A 23,296-nucleotide genomic window follows, 5' to 3' on the forward strand; every position below is an offset into this window, starting at 1 on the left:
CCCTCATCTCAGTCTACCACCCTTCCCGTGCCCTCCGTTCTTCTAATGACTTAACCCTCAACTGGTGAGGTGGGGTTTGCCACACCCCAGGGAATTTTTGTTCGGCTGCCATTCATTGAAAAATGCTGGTATGATGATACGTGTCTCACTAGCTTCCATCCATTTGTGGGTGTCAAAAATTTGTTATACTCATGTGTAATCAATCGCCAATAAGAAAACGATTAAAACAAATGTGATCTTTGCATTTTCTGTAAAAATAAGAGATTTCTAAACACTGGGGTATTGGAAACCCCACATCACCAGTTGCGTGACAAAAACCCCACCTCACCAGTTGAGGGTTAAAACTAAAATCCTCCTTAATCCGAACCTCCCACTCCCGTCTCCAAGATTTCTCACGTGCTGCGCCAATTCTTTGGAATGCACTACCCAGGACAATTCGATTAATTCCCAATACCCACAGCTTTAAGCATGGCCTAAAATCTCATTTCTTTAGACTGGCGAATCGCCTTAACATACTTGTCTAACTGTCCCAGTTTGGCCCATAACAAAATTTTCTTAAAAATCATGCTCATACCATCCATGCACTGATTAGCCTCTGTCTGTACTGTACACATACTGGCTGGCAACCAGTTCATGTAGTGCTATGTACTTACCCTATTTAGCATATTATGGCTGTATTAAACAATATTTGTACATTTTACCTTTTGTGTCCCCCCCTATTTCCTCATAGACTATAAGCTTGCGAGCAGGGCCCTCACTCCTTTTAATATCTGAGTTATGCTTATTTTGTAATGTCTTTTTGTCTTTTAAAGCCCCCTATTATTATTATTATTATTATTATTATTCTTAGAACTTCCACTATGGGGCCCCATGATTTCTATGTCTGCCCCTGGCTGCCACACATCATTTATGGAGCAGGTACAGCTCCTGAGCCCGCTCTATATACCCGCACCTGACATGGGTTGTACATGTCTGACGGCTCTAATTGGTTGCTGTGGGAAACAAAAACAGTCTACTTTTAGGCAGTTGTGATAAATGAGGTCCTGAGTGGATGTCAAAGATCAAGGAGAACTTGTTCAATAGGCCTCGTTTATGAAAACTTTGTTGCCCATAGCAACCAATCGGAGTCCTGCTTTCATTCTTACAAAGCAGTTGAATAAATGAAAGCTGTGTTCTGATTGGTTGCTATGGGCAGTTAAGACAGTACTAGTTACGGATCTGGATAATACAAATCCATGATAGGCCTGGGCACTCAGAACTATCAGGGTCAGCATTAAAAGTGTGCTGCCCCTCTGGTCACAGCTGTCAATATCCTAAAAAAATCCATCCAAATACATTCCGCCGATATACGCAGAAGAGTTTTTGGATGACATTTCTGAAAATCTTAAAAAAACGTAACAAGCTGCAGCTTATATCAATTATTCACACTAATCCTGCCAACAATCGTATTAAGGAACCCTCTAGTGACCGGTCTGAAATGGCTGATAACAGAGAACAATAGACTGCATTCAAATACGGGGTCCACACATTGAGTAGGGGCAGATTTTCTTCACGAAAAATCTGCAGCATTTTGTCAGCACCTGCAAAATGGATGACATTTAACTTAAAGGGGTTGTCCAGTGAAAACACGTTATCACCAATCCACGGGATAGATGATAATTACTGATCGGAAGGGGTCCGACTGCACGGACTAGAATGATCGGAAGATCTGGGAATTTTTAGTTTCAAATATTTTATTGAAATTTTTGTATTAGAGGATACAAAAGAGAAAAAAAAGGGATAGGATGAAGGTGGGGAGTGGGTCAAAGGGATAACAGGAGATCTGGGAATTTTTATCCCTGATTGGGAACTTTTATAACATGAAAAAGCAAGAAAGGATCACATCACGAGATCCGGAAATGAATCAATCTATAAGGGCGCGGTGCTTGGAGAGAGATCTCCCGGGCAGGAATAGCTGAGTAAAATGACAGATATCCAGCACCCGTATTGAGAAAAATTATAAAATCATCAGTTATAAATTGCTCTTAAAAAGTCAAAAAAGGGAGGATAAAAAGGGAGAAACACTCGGCCTTTGCGTTTCGAGCTCTAAGGCACTTAGTCAAGAGTCTATACATTTCATACTCTTAGTCAAGAGTCAAACAGCCTGAAACGCGTAGGATGAGTGTCTACTCCTTTTTCTAATTTTTAAAGCAATTAATAAATGATGATTTTATAAGTTTTATCACTGAGGTTGCCTGATACCTGTCTTTGGGACTTTTATACCTGTTACAAAATGGCTTAAGAGACCGGACCATCAATCGCTGCTTTATTCATTATCTATGGGCTTGCTGGATCAGTGCAGTGCCTGGCAGTCCCATAGGGAATGAATGGATCAGCAGTCGAGTAAGTGCACTGCCACTCCATTCCCTGTTCTCCTTAATCCCCACTGATCAGTAAGTTATCATCTACTTGGCCATGGCCCCACTATCAGTATTTGTTCAGTATTCGGTCAGTATTTTTTCTTAGGAGTGGGAGCCAAAACCAGGAGTGGGTGATAAATGCAGAATTGGTGACTTGTTTCCATTTTTCCTTTTCTCTGATTGTTCCACTCCTGGTTTTGGCTCCCACTCCTGAGAAAAAATACTTTTTTCCGAATTACCGAATACTGATAGTGGGGCTGTAGCCTTTCATTGCACCCCCTGCCCCCTTTAATCTCATCCACATGCTGCTTTTTATTTTTTTTTGGTGGTTTATCCACATGTATATTGCTTTTTGGTGCTTTTTTTGAAAATTCCAGCATGGCCGTTTTAGATACAGAAATACTCTTTTTTGGTGCATTTTTTTTACCCATTTATTTCAACAGGGACCCTGAAAACTGCATATTAAACCGCTAGTCTTGACTAGTGTTGTTGCGTTGTTTTTTTTTGTGTGTGTCAAGTTTCTTCAACAACACCACCCCCCTGCATAAATAAGTGTGGAAAATATGCACCGATTCTGGTTGCAGAAATGCTGCAGATTTCAGTTTAGAAATCCAAATCTTCACAAATTCCTTAACCAAGGACTGACGGTCCCTGCCCATATGCTTCATGAGGTCCCGAGGACATCGTAGTGGAGGGGTCCCTTGCTTAGGACCCCCTATAATCACTAGATCAAGAAAGAGAGAGAAATGGATGTTTGCTTGAGTTAGGGAAGACGGCTCCATTAGAAAGAATAATGGACATGAGCACATTCTGTGTACGGTGCTGTGGAATATGTCAGTGCTTCATAAGTATTGAGAAATATAGAACATTTTTTTAAATTGCCCCTTTAAGAAGTTTCCAATTAAAGGGGCAGCGTCATGATGCATTAGGAAGTTATAGGTATCATTCACCTTGAGATTTCAATTACTAACCTGGAGAAAATCACTATGTGGGCTTAAACAATGTAGAGATTCACCAAACTGTACTGATGTCATTAAGACGTCTCTAGCAACATTTCATTTATCTCTTAATTAATTTATCTGTTCTGATGCATCAATAACTTATGATATATTCATAAGGGGCAGGATTCGACAGTAGACGAGGTGGGAGAGATCCAAATACCAATGTTCATGTAAAGGGGTCAGGCTGTTACATTGCGATAGAAATTTTTATCCTTAAAGGGATTTTCCCCCTAAAACACATTTATCACCTATCCCAAAGATGCTAAATGTATGATCACTGGGGGTCCAACTGTTGGGAGCCCCACTAATATTGAGAACGGGGGTTCCAGAATCCTCTGAATAGAGTGGCTTCTATGGTGAAAACCCCTTTAAAGAGGACCTGTTACTTGCCATAAATAGATTTTTTTTTAACCTGATATAAATGCCGCTGTTCTCCTGAATCCGGCGATATCTTTTTTTTGCTCCTGTGACTCACCATTACTGAGATATGGTCCCTACTTTCATGTATATAAATCTAGTCTTTTTAGCCAAAAGGGTGTGTTTATCAATTCTATTCTGTGGGCGTTTTCTTGACTATCACACCCACTTGGCTAAAAAGACGAAATTTATGTACATGGAAGAATGGGCCATATCTCAGGAACGGAGAGGCGCAGGAACAAAAGAAAAACAACGCCGGATTCAGGAGAACAGTGGCTTTCATCTTAAATCAATCAAATAAATATATATATATTTATGGCTAGTCACAGGTCCCATTTAAAGACCTCCCATTATGAGGCAATGATGGGCCATAGGAAGCCTAATCTGATAATATTATGTGATAGAAACAAACATATTATTTGTCAGGGATGCTGGGAGTTGTAGTTGTGCAAGAACTGGAGAGGCTCGGGATGAGGACTAATCACTTATAGACTCATAAAAATAAATCTATACATATAAATGGTTTGGGACTTCCGCAGAGCAAATCTGCCAAAAAACACATCATGATACTGTAGGTGTAGATGGGGCTTTAAAATCCTCATGTATTGGGTAAAAGAAAAAAATCAGCGTGGAGAATGAGCATGCCGGGGATTTTCACATTCTCACAATGTTGCAAAAAGGTAATTTTCACTGCATACTGGGGTGAAATCTGTGTTAAAGCCGCAGCACAACCTGCACACGTGGGAGCAGATTTTTCCATCTCATGTGAACATAGCCCTAGAAATTTAGAAGGGTATAGAGCTGGGCGTCCATAGTGTGGTATAGGGTCTTATGTGGTTGCCCAAAGCAAACCTATTGAAAGTTATCCATAACACAATTTTACTTAAAGGGATTCTCCTCTATCTTTTTTTTAACAGATGTATCGGGGACATGATTTTGTGACACTAATACATAAGTTTTACAGATTATTATAGTTTTCCTCACTGACTGCACAGCTCTGCTGTTCTCAGAATGGCCACTAATGGAGGAGCATGTGACCGGACACGCCCACCGGCCTCCTCCAATTGAGAAACACTGCACAGGGAAAAGCTGTTTTCAATTGGATGAGGCGGGTGGGTGTGTTTGGTCACATGTTCCTCCTTTAGTTGTCACCTTAAGAACAGGAAAGCTGTGCAGTTTGTCAGGAAGTCTAGAACTTAGAAGTACAGGAGGAAAACCTGTAATAGTTATGTATTAGTAAATCACGTCCCCCAACACACCTGTGAAAATACAGATCAAGGGGACAACCCCTTTAAATGACAAACATTTTTGCAATTTCAGTTTCAATAAGACGCGCGTCAAGGATTTCCAATATGACCTTTTATTGAGCAAGGTTTTTGCTTTGACATAAATGACATAAACTGACAGCAAGTTGTGTTAAACTCATCCAGGTTCTCTCATGACCTGCAGTCTATTAATTGCACCAGTGAGGTAAACATAATTATAGGTTTCTTTTATTAAGGCGAGAAAACATCTGTTTCACGGTCCCCTCCCTCCCTCTTTTTTTTTTTGGCTCAGTTAGTTCTTTGCATATTTTTGTCTCAGGACTCGTCTCAAGGATCTGGAATCTGTTCCCGGACCCACGACAACTTAGGAAACTCTCATCTCTGTTCTTTCTTTGACAAATCATGCAGTAAATTGTATTTTTTTTAGTGAATTCCCCAAGTTGTGTGGGAGGGCCACATCTCTAGCTTGCATGCATTTCCCCGCCCCGAGTATTGCACAGGTAATAATACAGTATCTGGAGCCCCCACCCCACGAGAGAACCCCCTTCTGCTAGAAGCCCATTAGAAGCTGTCACTTTACATGCAGTTTATCTTATGGCTTTTCAGTCCTGCTGCTTTGCTGGAAGAAGTGCTATGACTATGTTTTCACTTATTCTCAGCAACTTCTTTAACTACTGCATGTGAAGTGACTTTTTCCACCTTCTTCGTGGACACGGATTTCTCCTGGACGGTTTCTTCATGTTCCTCCACCTTCTGGGTGACTGTCACAGACTTGGTAATGTATTTGGTTCCGTCTTCACCTTCGCTGGTTGTGGTCTCAATCTTTTTGGTGATGACAACAGTTTGCTGGCTCTTGCTGCTGTCTTTGTCCTCTGAGGGGCTGTCATCGAGACCATTGGTGACTACACCTTTGTCCTCACTCTCTTCCTGCACATCTCCATTTACTGCAGTATCTTCCTTCCCGTCATCCTTGGGGCTGCTTTCTTCTTCTTCTGCTTCTTCTTCTTTGTCTTCCTCTTTTTCTGTTCCGACAGAAGCAGCCTTAGATGCAGGGATGGTCTCCTCCACACTTTCTTCAGGAGACTCTGCCTTTTCCTCCTCTGTTTCAGCCTCTTTATCCTCTCCAGATTCTTCCTCAGCTTTATCTTCCCCAGTTTCTTCCTCTTCTTTGGTCTCTCCTTCCTCTCCCTCTTCTTTCTCCTCATCTGTTCCTGCTTTCTCCTCTTGCTGCTCTGAGCTTTCATCTGCTGCTCCCTCTTCTTCCTCTTCTCCAGCCTTTTCCTCCACTTCTTCCTCTCCCTTCTCTTCCCCTTCTTCATCACCCCCCTCTTTCTCCTCCTCTGCTTCCTCTTTTGTCTCTTCTACTTCTGCCTTCTGCACTGCTGCTTTTACCCTTACAACCTTAGTCTCCACAAAAAGCTCCTCTACTACTTCTTCCTGTTGTGTCTCCTCAGTAGCCTCTTCCTCTGCCCCTTCTGCCTCCTGCTCACCTTCTGCCTCCTCTGTGTCCCCCTCTTCTCCTTCTTTCTTTCCACCTTCTTCTTCTGCTTCTCCCTCTCCACCTTCTACCTCTGCTTCTGCTCCTTCCTCTTCTCCCTCCTCTCCCTCTTTTTCTCCTTCCTCTTCTCCCTCTTTCTCTCCCTCATCTTCTTCTTCCTTCTCACCTTCCTCTTCTTCTGTCTTTCCCTCTTCTTCTCCTCCTTCTCCTTCTTCTTCTCCTTCCTCTGCTTTCACCTCTTCCTCCTGTTCTGCTTCCTCTTCTACTTTCTCTCCTTCCTCTTCACCTTCCTCTTTTTCTCCCTCTTCTTCTACCTCTTCTTCTGCCTTATCTCCTTCCTCTTCTTCCTCACCCTTTTCTCCCTCCTCCTCCTCTGCTTCTTCATCTCCTTTTTCCCCTTCTTCTTCCTCTGCTTCTTCTTGCTTTCCCTCTTCCTCCTCCCCAGGAGCTGCTGCCTGTACAGTAGACTCTACAGCAGCTACAATCTCCTCTTCAACCTCATCTTCTCCCTCCTCCTCCTCTTCTTTCTCCTCCTCACCTTCTTCTGCCTCTTCCTCTTCTCCCTCCATAAGCCCTGATGCAAACTCTTCTGCCATCGCAGCCAATGCTGCCTCCATATCTGACCTTTCATCTTCCACTTTGGTTTCCTCAATGATCTCCTCCACAAACTTGTGCTGCACTTTGACTCTGGGAGGCTCCGCTCGAGTCTGCTGTACTCTGGAGGTTACTGTAACAGGTCCCTGTCTGTGTGGAGCTGATGGCCCTGAAGGGAGGCTGGAGAATGAGCAGAAGCGGGTTTCTTCTCCCTCAAGGAGTTTCCTGTGGAGCAAAGAAATGAATTGTTAAAACTACTATTTAAAGAGAAGGAGGAGTTTACTACTCAAACTAATATGGCTGTATAGGTCCTTGTATAACCATAAAAATGATACCCATTTTGTAGCGATCCTATGTGCCAGTGCTGAGAAATTGAGCTTCCAAGACATGTAGGAAGTACATTTAGGGGGTGTCGGCTTACTGAGTGCATTGACACGCCCCCAATGCACTTCCAGGCTAATTTGCAAGTGTCTTCAAAGCTTGTTTTCTCACCACTGGAGCTTCGAATTACTGCTAAATATTATTATTGTCCTGCGACTTACACCACCATACCAGTAGTTTCAGTACTAAAATCGTCCCGACAAGTGTCACTTAAGCTATACTAATTTTAAAGGACCACTCCATATAAAACAGATCGCCTGTGTATTCATGTGTTACGCCTCCTCGAGATTTACTTGGCTAATTTTGCTGGGATTTGAATAAAAGCTGATATACATCCCTTGCAGCAATTATATTAAGTATTTTTTAAAAAAATTGTCCCTTATTTGACAAGGGGGAGTGGCTTTGAGCCACTGTAATGTTTCATGCATTTTAAGACTGTGTAGTCTAAGGTTAGACTGTTTAGGATTAGTCAATTTATCCCAGTGTCACTATTTTTATCTAAAATGTTCCTTAACCCTTAAATAGTGTAAAGGGTGTAAAAAGTAATAAACTCCTTTCCAGAGATATTGCCCTTTTTATTTAATGCTAATTTTTAGGTAATTTTTGGATAATTTTTAGGCTCTGGGCGTGTCTTTAGACTGCTCTGCAGTCTTACCTTCTTAGTCACGTCCACATCATAAAGACAATAAAAATTATCACTGAATAATTAGGCCGATTATGGGAACCATATGGCGGATTTAAAAAACACAAAAAGCAAATAACTCAGGGAAGCAACGGGAATAAAATAAGAGCAAAAACTTGTCACTTTTAACCTGGTGACAGGTTCTCTTTAACAACTAGACCTGCCAGTAGATTAATGGCCTTGTAGCACTTACTATTTATTTCACGTAACATAAACCAATGGAAATGAATCCTACAGATGTAGCAGAGGTGAGTCTGTCATTAACCGACTAAAGAGATAAGCCACAGATAACACTTTGTTAATTGCTAAATGTGCAGAATTTGTGCCCAAAAAAATTATATTCATGGCTTGCACCATATTTATGATGTGTTTTAGACACATTTTACAATTTTTTAGGGGCATGGCCTCAATGGGTGTGGGTAAAAAAAAAAGTGAAAATGCACCAAAAATGTGGCCCAAAGTAAGCCAACTAATAGAGGGCGTACACTTAGACTAGGCAGTCTTAAAATTAGATTGGTTTATCAAAATGCATGAACCACTACGATTTTAAGACTGTCATGTCTACGTTTGCCCTGTCTAAGAATTAGCTTTTACAGTATTTTCTGTCCCCATACTAATTCTATCTATCCCCTACAAGAAGGTGATGAAACAGATTTTGGCTATATTCTTATTGTATGCTATGCTAATACTGGGGTGTTATTGGTGTATTGGGCTTATGTGTTACTGGTCTATAAGGCTCATGTTTCAGAGTTTCTAGCATTAACCCTATGTCATGCTGTGATGATACTGGTGTGTTGGGCTCATATTTTTTCAATTTTTTGGACTTTTTTTGCTTTATCCTTATTGCATGCTATGCTAATACTGGGATATTACTGGTCTATTGAGCACATATATTTCAGAGTTTCTAGCATTAACCCTATGTCATGCTGTGATGATACTGGTGTGTTGGGCTCATATTTTTCCATTTTTTGGACTTTTTTTGCTATATCCTTATTGCATGCTATGCTAATACTGGGATATTACTGGTGTTTTGGGCTCAAATGTTACGGGTCTATGGGGCTCATGTTTCAGATTTTCAAGCATTAACCCTGTTTCATGCTGTGATGATAATGGTGTGTTGTGCTCATATTTTTCAATTTTTCAGACTCTCTTGCTATATCTTTATTGCATGCTATGCTAATACTGGGATATTACTGGTCTATTGATCACATATGTTTTAGAGTTTCTAGCATTAACCCTATGTCACGCTATGATGATACTGGTGTGTTGGGCTCATATTTTTCTATTTTTCTGACTTTCTTGCTATTTCCTTATTGCATGCTATGCTAATGTTACTGTTCTATTGAGATCATATGTTTCCGAGTTTCTAGCATTAACCCTATGTCACGCTGTGATGATACTGGTGTGTTGGGCTCATATTTTTCGGACTTTCTTGCTATTTCCTTATTGCATGCTATGCTAATACTGGGATTTTAGGAATCTATTGGGCTTATATGTTACTGGTTATTGCATGCTATGCTAATACTGGGATTTTAATAATCTATTGGGTTTATATGTTACTGGTCTATTGAGATCATATGTTTCAGAGTTTCTAGCATTAACCCTATGTCATGCTGTACTGACACTGGTGTATTGAACTCATATTTTTTTGGACTTTCTTGCAATATCCCTATTGCACGCTGTCTGATTGGATGTCATTGCTTCCAGTTTCCCTCCCACTCTCTTCGATGTGAAAGTTTTCCCATCCTGCTGCTGCTGGCTGCAGTCTCTGCAGTGCTATTAATATTCTGCTGGCTCTGCCCTTGTACCTGTATGCAGCAATTTCTATATCCAGAGCCATTTTGACATTGAGAAGATCTTGGTATTCTCTCAGGTGACGGGACATCTCCCATTTAGTTCCTCGCAGCTCATTGTCCAGCTGTTGGATGGTTTCCTATAGGAGGAAGAAAACCCATTGAATTAAGGGAGAGGATTATTTTACGCTGATGTGTCATACGACCTACGGTGACATCTATCTCGTCCTGTTGTCACATTGCAGCAGCTGTACACACAGGCACTGTCATATTGCACCACACACGGAGCCACACCTCCTGGATTAGACGCCTAATTGCACAAACTCACTGCAGCAAAATCTAAACAGGGCACTAATTTATTCTGTCCCACTAGGATACATATCACAGAGCCGCTCCACACCCCCACCCCATACTTACAGACATGCACTGTCATTGCACCACACCCTCCATAAGCAACAGCCACACTGCGTCACACTACCCCCCCACAAGGAACCACACTAACTGCACCACACCCCCTACACGTGTTACTGCAGAACTTGCAAACCCATTGCAAAACCTATGTCACCCTCATCACATTGGACACACCCATAGGAAATCCCACCTAGGACTCTGGAGGGATCTATGCATCTGATGGCTAAAAGGTAAGTGATTGTTACTGTAAGATCTGAAGATGACAATGTTACAACAGAGGTCCATATACTTGAGACATTTAGGTGCAGATAAATGGTAGATCCAGCTAACTTTAGTATCATGTGCTGTTAATATTAATATGCGCCACCACCATAGACATTCAATTCTCGACTAAAGTGATTACTTATAACTCAATCGAGCACCATGGACAGCTCCTTTCCATAGCCCCAATCCCCAATTTCTAATAAATGGGTTAACTTACCTGGTAACTGGTCAAGTCATTGTTGTGTCTCTCCTCGATATCATTCAACTGTCTCTCCAGTGACTCTTTGGTTCCTTTAACTGACTCCAGCTCTACAGTTTTGCTGTGTAGTTGCCTTCTGTATTCGGCTAGCTCCTCTTTGGCAGATCTGATAGCTTCTTTGTTCTGTTCTGCAGCTTCTGTTAGCTTGGCATACCTATTTTTAAAGACCTCCTCTGTCTGGACCATGTTGTTGTTGGAGTGCCCTTCTAGCTGAGATCTGATTTCCCTTAAGGCAGAGGCCAAATCTGTCTTCTGGAAGTCCTTCCTCTCTACTGTGATGTGGGAGGCCTGGATTTGGGCTAGCAGCTCACTAACTTCTTCTTCATGGTTGTTTTTGAGGAAGGCAATCTCTTCTTGCAGGGACTGGACCTTCTTGTCCAACTCCACCTTTATCAAGGACGTGTCATCGATGTCCTTCTTCATCGCCCTGATAGTGGCCTCTGTGTCGTCCCTAATCCTGACCTCTTCTTCATACCTGTCTTTCAGCCTCTGGAGGTCTTCCTCAAGGTGTTCAGAGTCTAACAGAACCTGCGCCTTGTCGTGGTTGACATGTTCCAAGTTAGACCTCAACTCTCTTAGCTCTTGTTCGTAGATCTCACCCAACTGGCTGTATCCACTCTGCTTTTGCCTTAGGGCCTGAATTTCTGCTTCAATTTCCTTGTTCTGTTGCTCCAGGTAGTGGACTTTTTCGATGTAACCAGCAAAACGATCGTTGAGTCCTTGTAGTTGCTCCTTTTCGCTTGATCGTACTTGCTTGAAGTCTCCATTGTAGCCGGAGGACTGACTAAGATCCAAACTGTCACTGGAGCTGAACCCTCTGGGCGCTGCTAGGTTGCTTCTCTTATAGGAGGAGGAGATGGTGCTAGGGGTGCTTCTGGACCAGCTCTGAGACCTGAAACCGCTGGATGGGGAACTGCTTGTCCTTGAATAGCTGGTCCTTATCTCAGCCATCCTCCTATAAGAGGGGCTACCTAATGTTTCCAGAGAGTAGCTCATGCTGGAAGACTTTCTAGTGTGTGTGTGGCTCACAGCGCAGGATTTGCTCTCGCCTGCTCTTTATATATCCAGGGAAGATCAGCTAACATGGCAGGAACCGGCTCTCTGCTCCCTGATTGATCTGCGTTAGGATGGGAGTGGTGCTTCTTGCCCTACACGTGGGGCGAGCTTTCCTTGGTTTAATGTGCTGCCTACCCCTCCCCCCTTTCAGTGTGCAGCAGAGAACTGTTCTGGAAGGTGCTCAGAGGAAGAAATATCGCCAGCCTTTCTCTAGCAGAGGAAGCCTAAGAATTTTCACTACTATTCATAGGGGCGCTATCTCCTTGTACAATCCGCGCCGTTAAACCTTTAGAGGTCATATACTTTTATATGCACTTTGCATATTGACTGGCATACGAGTAGATGAATATTCCATATACTTCTGTCTGTAAGTAAATTTGCAAACCCTGTCTTTCCCTACTTCAGACTGAAAATGATGGCTTGCATGCTGCCCATGTCATAGTCAATGACAGGGTTCAGCACCACGGACAGCGGCCGCTAAAAACTGCATTGTCTGTGCATTGCGGGGATCCTTCACTACAATCTGCTACACATGGCAGCTATTGATCTGAAACTACTGCAGCACCTGCCCAGATATTCCTAAAATGAGCTGTGGGTGAACAGAGATGTCATATGTCTTCATCTGTGTTCTTCTCTAACCCCACCCATGTGCAGTCACTCAGGACCTCAGTGTCATGAAGCCATGTGTTCTTCTGTACCCCCACCCATGTGCAGTCACTCAGTACACCGGTGTCATGAAGCCATGTGTTCTTCTGTACCCCCACCCATGTGCAGTCACTCAGTACACCGGTGTCATGAAGCCATGTGTTCTTCTGTACCCCCACCCATGTGCAGTCACTCAGTACACCGGTGTCATGAAGCCATGTGTTCTTCTGTACCCCCACCCATGTGCAGTCACTCAGTACACCGGTGTCATGAAGCCATGTGTTCTTCTGTACCCCACCCATGTGCAGTCACTCAGTACACCGGTGTCATGAAGCCATGTGTTCTTCTGTACCCCCACCCATGTGCAGTCACTCAGTACCTCAGTGTCATGAAGCCATGTGTTCTTCTGTACCACCACCCATGTGCAGTCACTCAGTACCTCAGTGTCATGAAGCCATGTGTTCTTCTGTACCCCCACCCATGTGCAGTCACTCAGTACCTCAGTGTCATGAAGCCATGTGTTCTTCTGTACCCCCACCCATGTGCAGTCACTCAGTACACCGGTGTCATGAAGCCATGTGTTCTTCTGTACCCCCACCCATGTGCAGTCACTCAGTACACTGGTGTCATGAAGCCATGTGTTCTTCTGTACCCCCACCCATGTGCAGTCACTCAGTACACCGGTGTCATGAAGCCATGTGTTCTTCTGTACCCCCACCCATGTGCAGTCACTCAGTACCTCAGTGTCATGAAGCCATGTGTTCTTCTGTACCCCCTCCCATGTGCAGTCACTCAGTACACCAGTGTCATGAAGCCATGTGTTCTTCTGTACCCCCACCCATGTGCAGTCACTCAGTACACCGGTGTCATGAAGCCATGTGTTCTTCTGTACCCCCACCCATGTGCAGTCACTCAGTACCTCAGTGTCATGAAGCCATGTGTTCTTCTGTACCCCCACCCATGTGCAGTCACTCAGTACCTCAGTGTCATGAAGCCATGTGTTCTTCTGTACCCCCACCCATGTGCAGTCACTCAGTACACCGGTGTCATGAAGCCATGTGTTCTTCTGTACCCCCACCCATGTGCAGTCACTCAGTACCTCAGTGTCATGAAGCCATGTGTTCTTCTGTACCCCCACCCATGTGCAGTCACTCAGTACCTCAGTGTCATGAAGCCATGTGTTCTTCTGTACCCCCACCCATGTGCAGTCACTCAGTACACCGGTGTCATGAAGCCATGTGTTCTTCTGTACCCCCACCCATGTGCAGTCACTCAGTACCTCAGTGTCATGAAGCCATGTGTTCTTCTGTACCCCCACCCATGTGCAGTCACTCAGTACCACAGTGTCATGAAGCCATGTGTTCTTCTGTACCCCTACCCATGTGCAGTCACTCAGTACCTCAGTGTCATGAAGCCATGTGTTCTTCTGTACCCCCTCCCATGTGCAGTCACTCAGTACACCGGTGTCATGAAGCCATGTGTTCTTCTGTACCCCCACCCATGTGCAGTCACTCAGTACACCGGTGTCATGAAGCCATGTGTTCTTCTGTACCCCCACCCATGTGCAGTCACTCAGTACCTCAGTGTCATGAAGCCATGTGTTCTTCTGTACCCCCACCCATGTGCAGTCACTCAGTACCTCAGTGTCATGAAGCCATGTGTTCTTCTGTACCCCCACCCATGTGCAGTCACTCAGTACCTCAGTGTCATGAAGCCATGTGTTCTGTACCCCCACCCATGTGCAGTCACTCAGTACCTCAGTGTCATGAAGCCATGTGTTCTTCTGTACCCCCACCCATGTGCAGTCACTCAGTACCTCAGTGTCATGAAGCCATGTGTTCTTCTGTACCCCCACCCATGTGCAGTCACTCAGTACCTCAGTGTCATGAAGCCATGTGTTCTTCTGTACCCCCACCCATGTGCAGTCACTCAGTACACCGGTGTCATGAAGCCATGTGTTCTTCTGTACCCCCACCCATGTGCAGTCACTCAGTACCTCAGTGTCATGAAGCCATGTGTTCTTCTGTACCCCCACCCATGTGCAGTCACTCAGTACCTGAGTGTCATGAAGCCATGTGTTCTTCTGTACCCCCACCCATGTGCAGTCACTCAGTACACCGGTGTCATGAAGCCATGTGTTCTTCTGTACCCCCACCCATGTGCAGTCACTCAGTACACCGGTGTCATGAAGCCATGTGTTCTTCTGTACCCCCACCCATGTGCAGTCACTCAGTACACCGGTGTCATGAAGCCATGTGTTCTTCTGTACCCCCACCCATGTGCAGTCACTCAGTACCTCAGTGTCATGAAGCCATGTGTTCTTCTGTACCCCCACCCATGTGCAGTCACTCAGTACACCGGTGTCATGAAGCCATGTGTTCTTCTGTACCCCCACCCATGTGCAGTCACTCAGTACACCGGTGTCATGAAGCCATGTGTTCTTCTGTACCCCCACCCATGTGCAGTCACTCAGTACCTCAGTGTCATGAAGCCATGTGTTCTTCTGTACCCCCACCCATGTGCAGTCACTCAGTACCTCAGTGTCATGAAGCCATGTGTTCTTCTGTACCCCCACCCATGTGCAGTCACTCAGTACCTCAGTGTCATGAAGCCATGTGTTCTTCTGTACCCCCACCCATGTGCAGTCACTCAGTACCTCAGTGTCATGAAGCCATGTGTTCTTCTGTACCCCCACCCATGTGCAGTCACTCAGTACCTCAGTGTCATGAAGCCATGTGTTCTTCTGTACCCCCACCTATGTGCAGTCACTCAGTACACCGGTGTCATGAAGCCATGTGTTCTTCTGTACCCCCACCCATGTGCAGTCACTCAGTACCTCAGTGTCATGAAGCCATGTGTTCTTCTGTACCCCCACCCATGTGCAGTCACTCAGTACACCGGTGTCATGAAGCCATGTGTTCTTCTGTACCCCCACCCATGTGCAGTCACTCAGTACCTCAGTGTCATGAAGCCATGTGTTCTTCTGTACCCCCACCCATGTGCAGTCACTCAGTACCTCAGTGTCATGAAGCCATGTGTTCTTCTGTACCCCCTCCCATGTGCAGTCACTCAGTACACCGGTGTCATGAAGCCATGTGTTCTTCTGTACCCCCTCCCATGTGCAGTCACTCAGTACACCGGTGTCATGAAGCCATGTGTTCTTCTGTACCCCCACCCATGTGCAGTCACTCAGTACCTCAGTGTCATGAAGCCATGTGTTCTTCTGTACCCCCACCCATGTGCAGTCACTCAGTACCTCAGTGTCATGAAGCCATGTGTTCTTCTGTACCCCCACCTATGTGCAGTCACTCAGTACCTCAGTGTCATGAAGCCATGTGTTCTTCTGTACCCCCACCCATGTGCAGTCACTCAGTACACCGGTGTCATGAAGTCATGTGTTCTTCTGTACCCCCACCCATGTGCAGTCACTCAGTACCTCAGTGTCATGAAGCCATGTGTTCTTCTGTACCCCCACCCATGTGCAGTCACTCAGTACACCGGTGTCATGAAGCCATGTGTTCTTCTGTACCCCCACCCATGTGCAGTCACTCAGTACCTCAGTGTCATGAAGCCATGTGTTCTTCTGTACCCCCACCCATGTGCAGTCACTCAGTACCACAGTGTCATGAAGCCATGTGTTCTTCTGTACCCCCTCCCATGTGCAGTCACTCAGTACACCGGTGTCATGAAGCCATGTGTTCTTCTGTACCCCCACCCATGTGCAGTCACTCAGTACCTGAGTGTCATGAAGCCATGTGTTCTGTACCCCCACCCATGTGCAGTCACTCAGTACCTCAGTGTCATGAAGCCATGTGTTCTTCTGTACCCCTACCCATGTGCAGTCACTCAGTACCTCAGTGTCATGAAGCCATGTGTTCTTCTGTACCCCCACCCATGTGCAGTCACTCAGTACACCGGTGTCATGAAGCCATGTGTTCTTCTGTACCCCCACCCATGTGCAGTCACTCAGTACACCGGTGTCATGAAGCCATGTGTTCTTCTGTACCCCCTCCCATGTGCAGTCACTCAGTACACCGGTGTCATGAAGCCATGTGTTCTTCTGTACCCCCTCCCATGTGCAGTCACTCAGTACACCGGTGTCATGAAGCCATGTGTTCTTCTGTACCCCCACCCATGTGCAGTCACTCAGTACCTCAGTGTCATGAAGCCATGTGTTCTTCTGTACCCCCACCCATGTGCAGTCACTCAGTACCTCAGTGTCATGAAGCCATGTGTTCTTCTGTACCCCCACCCATGTGCAGTCACTCAGTACCTCAGTGTCATGAAGCCATGTGTTCTTCTGTACCCCCACCCATGTGCAGTCACTCAGTACCTCAGTGTCATGAAGCCATGTGTTCTTCTGTACCCCCACCCATGTGCAGTCACTCAGTACCTCAGTGTCATGAAGCCATGTGTTCTTCTGTACCCCCACCCATGTGCAGTCACTCAGTACACCGGTGTCATGAAGCCATGTGTTCTTCTGTACCCCCACCCATGTGCAGTCACTCAGTACCTCAGTGTCATGAAGCCATGTGTTCTTCTGTACCCCCTCCCATGTGCAGTCACTCAGTACCTCAGTGTCATGAAGCCATGTGTTCTTCTGTACCCCCACCCATGTGCAGTCACTCAGTACACCGGTGTCATGAAGCCATGTGTTCTTCTGTACCCCCACCCATGTGCAGTCACTCAGTACACCGGTGTCATGAAGCCATGTGTGCTTCTGTACCCCCACCCATGTGCAGTCACTCAGTACCTCAGTGTCATGAAGCCATGTGTTCTTCTGTACCCCCACCCATGTGCAGTCACTCAGTACCTCAGTGTCATGAAGCCATGTGTTCTTCTGTACCCCCACCCATGTGCAGTCACTCAGTACACCGGTGTCATGAAGCCATGTGTTCTTCTGTACCCCCACCCATGTGCAGTCACTCAGTACCTCAGTGTCATGAAGCCATGTGTTCTTCTGTACCCCCTCCCATGTGCAGTCACTCAGTACCTCAGTGTCATGAAGCCATGTGTTCTTCTGTACCCCCACCCATGTGCAGTCACTCAGTACACCGGTGTCATGAAGCCATGTGTTCTTCTGTACCCCCACCCATGTGCAGTCACTCAGTACCTCAGTGTCATGAAGCCATGTGTTCTTCTGTACCCCCACCCATGTGCAGTCACTCAGTACACCGGTGTCATGAAGCCATGTGTTCTTCTGTACCCCCACCCATGTGCAGTCACTCAGTACCTCAGTGTCATGAAGCCATGTGTTCTTCTGTACCCCCACCCATGTGCAGTCACTCAGTACCTCAGTGTCATGAAGCCATGTGTTCTTCTGTACCCCCTCCCATGTGCAGTCACTCAGTACACCGGTGTCATGAAGCCATGTGTTCTTCTGTACCCCCTCCCATGTGCAGTCACTCAGTACACCGGTGTCATGAAGCCATGTGTTCTTCTGTACCCCCACCCATGTGCAGTCACTCAGTACCTCAGTGTCATGAAGCCATGTGTTCTTCTGTACCCCCACCCATGTGCAGTCACTCAGTACCTCAGTGTCATGAAGCCATGTGTTCTTCTGTACCCCCACCCATGTGCAGTCACTCAGTACCTCAGTGTCATGAAGCCATGTGTTCTTCTGTACCCCCACCCATGTGCAGTCACTCAGTACACCGGTGTCATGAAGCCATGTGTGCTTCTGTACCCCCACCCATGTGCAGTCACTCAGTACCTCAGTGTCATGAAGCCATGTGTTCTTCTGTACCCCCACCCATGTGCAGTCACTCAGTACACCGGTGTCATGAAGTCATGTGTTCTTCTGTACCCCCACCCATGTGCAGTCACTCAGTACCTCAGTGTCATGAAGCCATGTGTTCTTCTGTACCCCCACCCATGTGCAGTCACTCAGTACACCGGTGTCATGAAGCCATGTGTTCTTCTGTACCCCCACCCATGTGCAGTCACTCAGTACCTCAGTGTCATGAAGCCATGTGTTCTTCTGTACCCCCACCCATGTGCAGTCACTCAGTACCACAGTGTCATGAAGCCATGTGTTCTTCTGTACCCCCTCCCATGTGCAGTCACTCAGTACACCGGTGTCATGAAGCCATGTGTTCTTCTGTACCCCCACCCATGTGCAGTCACTCAGTACCTGAGTGTCATGAAGCCATGTGTTCTGTACCCCCACCCATGTGCAGTCACTCAGTACCTCAGTGTCATGAAGCCATGTGTTCTTCTGTACCCCTACCCATGTGCAGTCACTCAGTACCTCAGTGTCATGAAGCCATGTGTTCTTCTGTACCCCCACCCATGTGCAGTCACTCAGTACACCGGTGTCATGAAGCCATGTGTTCTTCTGTACCCCCACCCATGTGCAGTCACTCAGTACACCGGTGTCATGAAGCCATGTGTTCTTCTGTACCCCCACCCATGTGCAGTCACTCAGTACCTCAGTGTCATGAAGCCATGTGTTCTTCTGTACCCCCTCCCATGTGCAGTCACTCAGTACACCGGTGTCATGAAGCCATGTGTTCTTCTGTACCCCCTCCCATGTGCAGTCACTCAGTACACCGGTGTCATGAAGCCATGTGTTCTTCTGTACCCCCACCCATGTGCAGTCACTCAGTACCTCAGTGTCATGAAGCCATGTGTTCTTCTGTACCCCCACCCATGTGCAGTCACTCAGTACCTCAGTGTCATGAAGCCATGTGTTCTTCTGTACCCCCACCCATGTGCAGTCACTCAGTACCTCAGTGTCATGAAGCCATGTGTTCTTCTGTACCCCCACCCATGTGCAGTCACTCAGTACCTCAGTGTCATGAAGCCATGTGTTCTTCTGTACCCCCACCCATGTGCAGTCACTCAGTACCTCAGTGTCATGAAGCCATGTGTTCTTCTGTACCCCCACCCATGTGCAGTCACTCAGTACACCGGTGTCATGAAGCCATGTGTTCTTCTGTACCCCCACCCATGTGCAGTCACTCAGTACCTCAGTGTCATGAAGCCATGTGTTCTTCTGTACCCCCTCCCATGTGCAGTCACTCAGTACCTCAGTGTCATGAAGCCATGTGTTCTTCTGTACCCCCACCCATGTGCAGTCACTCAGTACACCGGTGTCATGAAGCCATGTGTTCTTCTGTACCCCCACCCATGTGCAGTCACTCAGTACACCGGTGTCATGAAGCCATGTGTGCTTCTGTACCCCCACCCATGTGCAGTCACTCAGTACCTCAGTGTCATGAAGCCATGTGTTCTTCTGTACCCCCACCCATGTGCAGTCACTCAGTACCTCAGTGTCATGAAGCCATGTGTTCTTCTGTACCCCCACCCATGTGCAGTCACTCAGTACCTCAGTGTCATGAAGCCATGTGTTCTTCTGTACCCCCACCCATGTGCAGTCACTCAGTACCTCAGTGTCATGAAGCCATGTGTTCTTCTGTACCCCCACCCATGTGCAGTCACTCAGTACCTCAGTGTCATGAAGCCATGTGTTCTTCTGTACCCCCACCCATGTGCAGTCACTCAGTACACCGGTGTCATGAAGCCATGTGTTCTTCTGTACCCCCACCCATGTGCAGTCACTCAGTACCTCAGTGTCATGAAGCCATGTGTTCTTCTGTACCCCCACCCATGTGCAGTCACTCAGTACCTCAGTGTCATGAAGCCATGTGTTCTTCTGTACCCCCTCCCATGTGCAGTCACTCAGTACACCGGTGTCATGAAGCCATGTGTTCTTCTGTACCCCCTCCCATGTGCAGTCACTCAGTACACCGGTGTCATGAAGCCATGTGTTCTTCTGTACCCCCACCCATGTGCAGTCACTCAGTACCTCAGTGTCATGAAGCCATGTGTTCTTCTGTACCCCCACCCATGTGCAGTCACTCAGTACCTCAGTGTCATGAAGCCATGTGTTCTTCTGTACCCCCACCCATGTGCAGTCACTCAGTACCTCAGTGTCATGAAGCCATGTGTTCTTCTGTACCCCCACCCATGTGCAGTCACTCAGTACACCGGTGTCATGAAGCCATGTGTGCTTCTGTACCCCCACCCATGTGCAGTCACTCAGTACCTCAGTGTCATGAAGCCATGTGTTCTTCTGTACCCCCACCCATGTGCAGTCACTCAGTACACCGGTGTCATGAAGTCATGTGTTCTTCTGTACCCCCACCCATGTGCAGTCACTCAGTACCTCAGTGTCATGAAGCCATGTGTTCTTCTGTACCCCCACCCATGTGCAGTCACTCAGTACCTCAGTGTCATGAAGCCATGTGTTCTTCTGTACCCCCACGATTTTAAATATAGGCTTACGGAGCTGTTCAGGTGTCCACTACCTGGAGCATTACCTTATCTACCCTAACTCTTATGTCCGAGGCTGCAGAGACATTATACCCGTGTGTTTGATTTTAGCTGATGTTCTCTTACAGGTCGGCCATTAACATTAACCGCCGAGGCCCCGCTACTGCATTAGCGTACTGCGCCTGTTCCATTTGTGTAGCATTACTTAAAGGTTTAACATGTGCTATGAATTAGATTACTGGGGTTTTCCACTTCAAAAACAAACTGGACCCCAAATGCAATTATATACCGAAAATAGCAAGCATAGCATGTACTCACGCTCCCCCGGGTCCAGCACCGGCCCCCCGCCACTGGTCTCGCTGTTCTTGTTCTGCATCAGTGACGTTACATTGCAGCCAATCACTGCGCTCAGTGGTTCATGGCGTCTGGTTGAGCAACCGAACACGGTGATTGGCTGCAGCCATGATTGCACTGACGATGTGACGTCACTAAGACCCGAGCTGCGGTTTGGAGATGGCGCTGGACTCAAGCAGGGTCAGTACATGCTATGTTATTTTAGGTACACATCAGTGTTTGGGGCCCACTTTTCTGAAAGTTTAGTAAAACCACTTAGTTCATAGGCAGAGTTTACGACCACTGATATAATGACATTTAGTTAGTTGTTAGTGGTCGTAACCATGGATACCTAAGGTCATGCAATGCCTGCACATGAGGAAAGAGACATAGAAGTGTAGTATAGTTTTTCAGATTCACTTTGTCTCTTTCCTCATGTGCAGGCATTGCAGGACCTTAGGTATCCATGGTTACGACCACTAACAACTAACTAAATGTCATTATATCAGTGGTCGTAAACCTGGATACCTAATCTACTGCAATGCCCTGCACATGAGGAAAGAGACATAGAAGTGTAGAACAGTTTTTCTGATTCGTCATATCTCTTTCCTCATGTGCAGGGCATTGCAGTAGCTTAGGTATCCATGGTTACGACCACTAACAACTAACTAAATGTCATTATATCAGTGGTCGTAAACCTGGATACCTAAGGTCATGCAATGCCTGCACTTGAGGAAAGAGACATAGAAGTGTAGTATAGTTTTTCAGATTCGCTTTGTCTCTTTCCTCATGTGCAGGCATTGCAGGACCTTAGGTATCCAGGTTTACGACCACTGATATAATGACATTTAGTTGGTCGTAACCATGGATACCTAAGCTACTGCAATGCCCTGCACATGAGGAAAGAGATATGGTGAATCAGAAAAACTATACTACATTTTTAATTGGAGGTATTTGCAAATATTATTAATATTATTACACCTACTACATATTGGGAGAGGATCTTGAAGATGGGAATACCTGTCCATTGATTTTAGTGTAATGCTTAATTTCTACTGTGGTGGCGCTGCGGAGCGTATGAGCACTCACTGCCATGATTACCAGACATGATAGCTTAATGATGGGGGTCTCAACAAACAGGGTACTCCATATTGTTAATTTTTAAGAGTCCCTTCTAAGAAAAATGTATTTGTCCAATGCGGGTAATCGCTTTAAGCAACTATTAAGTGATAGTTTACTCCCTCAAATTTTTACATCACCCCAAGGAGTGACAGTATTTTAGAAATTGAAATACTTAGGAGTCCAGTGGGCGGTCCTTCTTCTAAAAACCGCCTTTGCATAAGTGAGGATACTAAAATAACTAGGACCGCCCACTGGACTCCTAGGCCCAGACTGAGCCTCTAATACATGACATTTATCTCATACACATTTAATATTAAATTGGTAATGAAGACGCACAATGTATTGACCCCACGCCCCATCTTCTGCTATGAGCTTATAAACACGTCAGTGTGAAGATGTCCCGGACTCTGGTTTTATCTTCCTAATCCCATAGTGGCTGATTAGCTGACAGTCTCTCCGAGATCACGGCATCGGTTTCTTACCTTGATGCCTCTACGGCTGTGGTCTGGTGTATGGGATATATTCTGCAGTCCATGAATATACAGCAGCCATTATACAGATGAGCTCGGCTAAAAAGCTTCTGGATTGAAATGTCAGGTAAAGTAAAAGGCAGAGTGAAATAAAGTAGGGGAAAAAAAAATCACTCGACGCTGGTGCTCACCGTAGACGGCTCGTCGTGTGACTCACCTCTTTTTACGGCATCTTACTGTCAGTAGGAAAATAATGAAATAATCATTTAAAACCTAAAGGGGATGTCCAGTTGTTTGTTCAAGTATTTCCTAAAAAAGGATCAGTATTGGGCGTACATCTGTTAAAGGGAACCTGTCACCGGGTTTTCTCCGAATAAAGTACGGCCACCACCATTAAGGCCTCTTTTCTTTAGCTTTCTGGAAGGCTGT

At 45.9% G+C, this 23,296-nt stretch overlaps 1 protein-coding gene and 1 long non-coding RNA gene across 2 annotated transcripts in view; one reads left to right on the plus strand and one right to left on the minus strand.

Moving 5' to 3' along the window:
• Positions 1 to 5,156: 5,156 nt before the first annotated feature.
• Positions 5,157 to 12,021, minus strand: NEFM (neurofilament medium chain). Its single transcript, XM_073654082.1, has 3 exons — positions 10,923 to 12,021; positions 10,046 to 10,170; positions 5,157 to 7,399 (listed from the first exon to the last, which is right to left on the minus strand). The coding sequence occupies exons 1-3, from the start codon at positions 11,958 to 11,960 to the stop codon at positions 5,728 to 5,730; spliced, it is 2,835 nt and encodes a 944-aa protein (XP_073510183.1). The 5' UTR covers positions 11,961 to 12,021; the 3' UTR covers positions 5,157 to 5,727.
• LOC141166906 (uncharacterized) overlaps positions 9,979 to 23,296 on the plus strand; it is a 141,348-nt gene continuing 128,030 nt past the window's right edge. The window contains exon 1 of the long non-coding RNA XR_012251358.1: positions 9,979 to 10,671. This is a non-coding gene — a long non-coding RNA (uncharacterized lncRNA). The remainder of the gene's footprint in view (positions 10,672 to 23,296) is intronic.

Source organism: Phyllobates terribilis, unplaced genomic scaffold (genome assembly GCF_046119375.1).
Source record: "Phyllobates terribilis strain yellow unplaced genomic scaffold, ASM4611937v1 Scaffold_11__3_contigs__length_659146591, whole genome shotgun sequence".
Taxonomy (NCBI): domain Eukaryota; kingdom Metazoa; phylum Chordata; class Amphibia; order Anura; family Dendrobatidae; genus Phyllobates; species Phyllobates terribilis.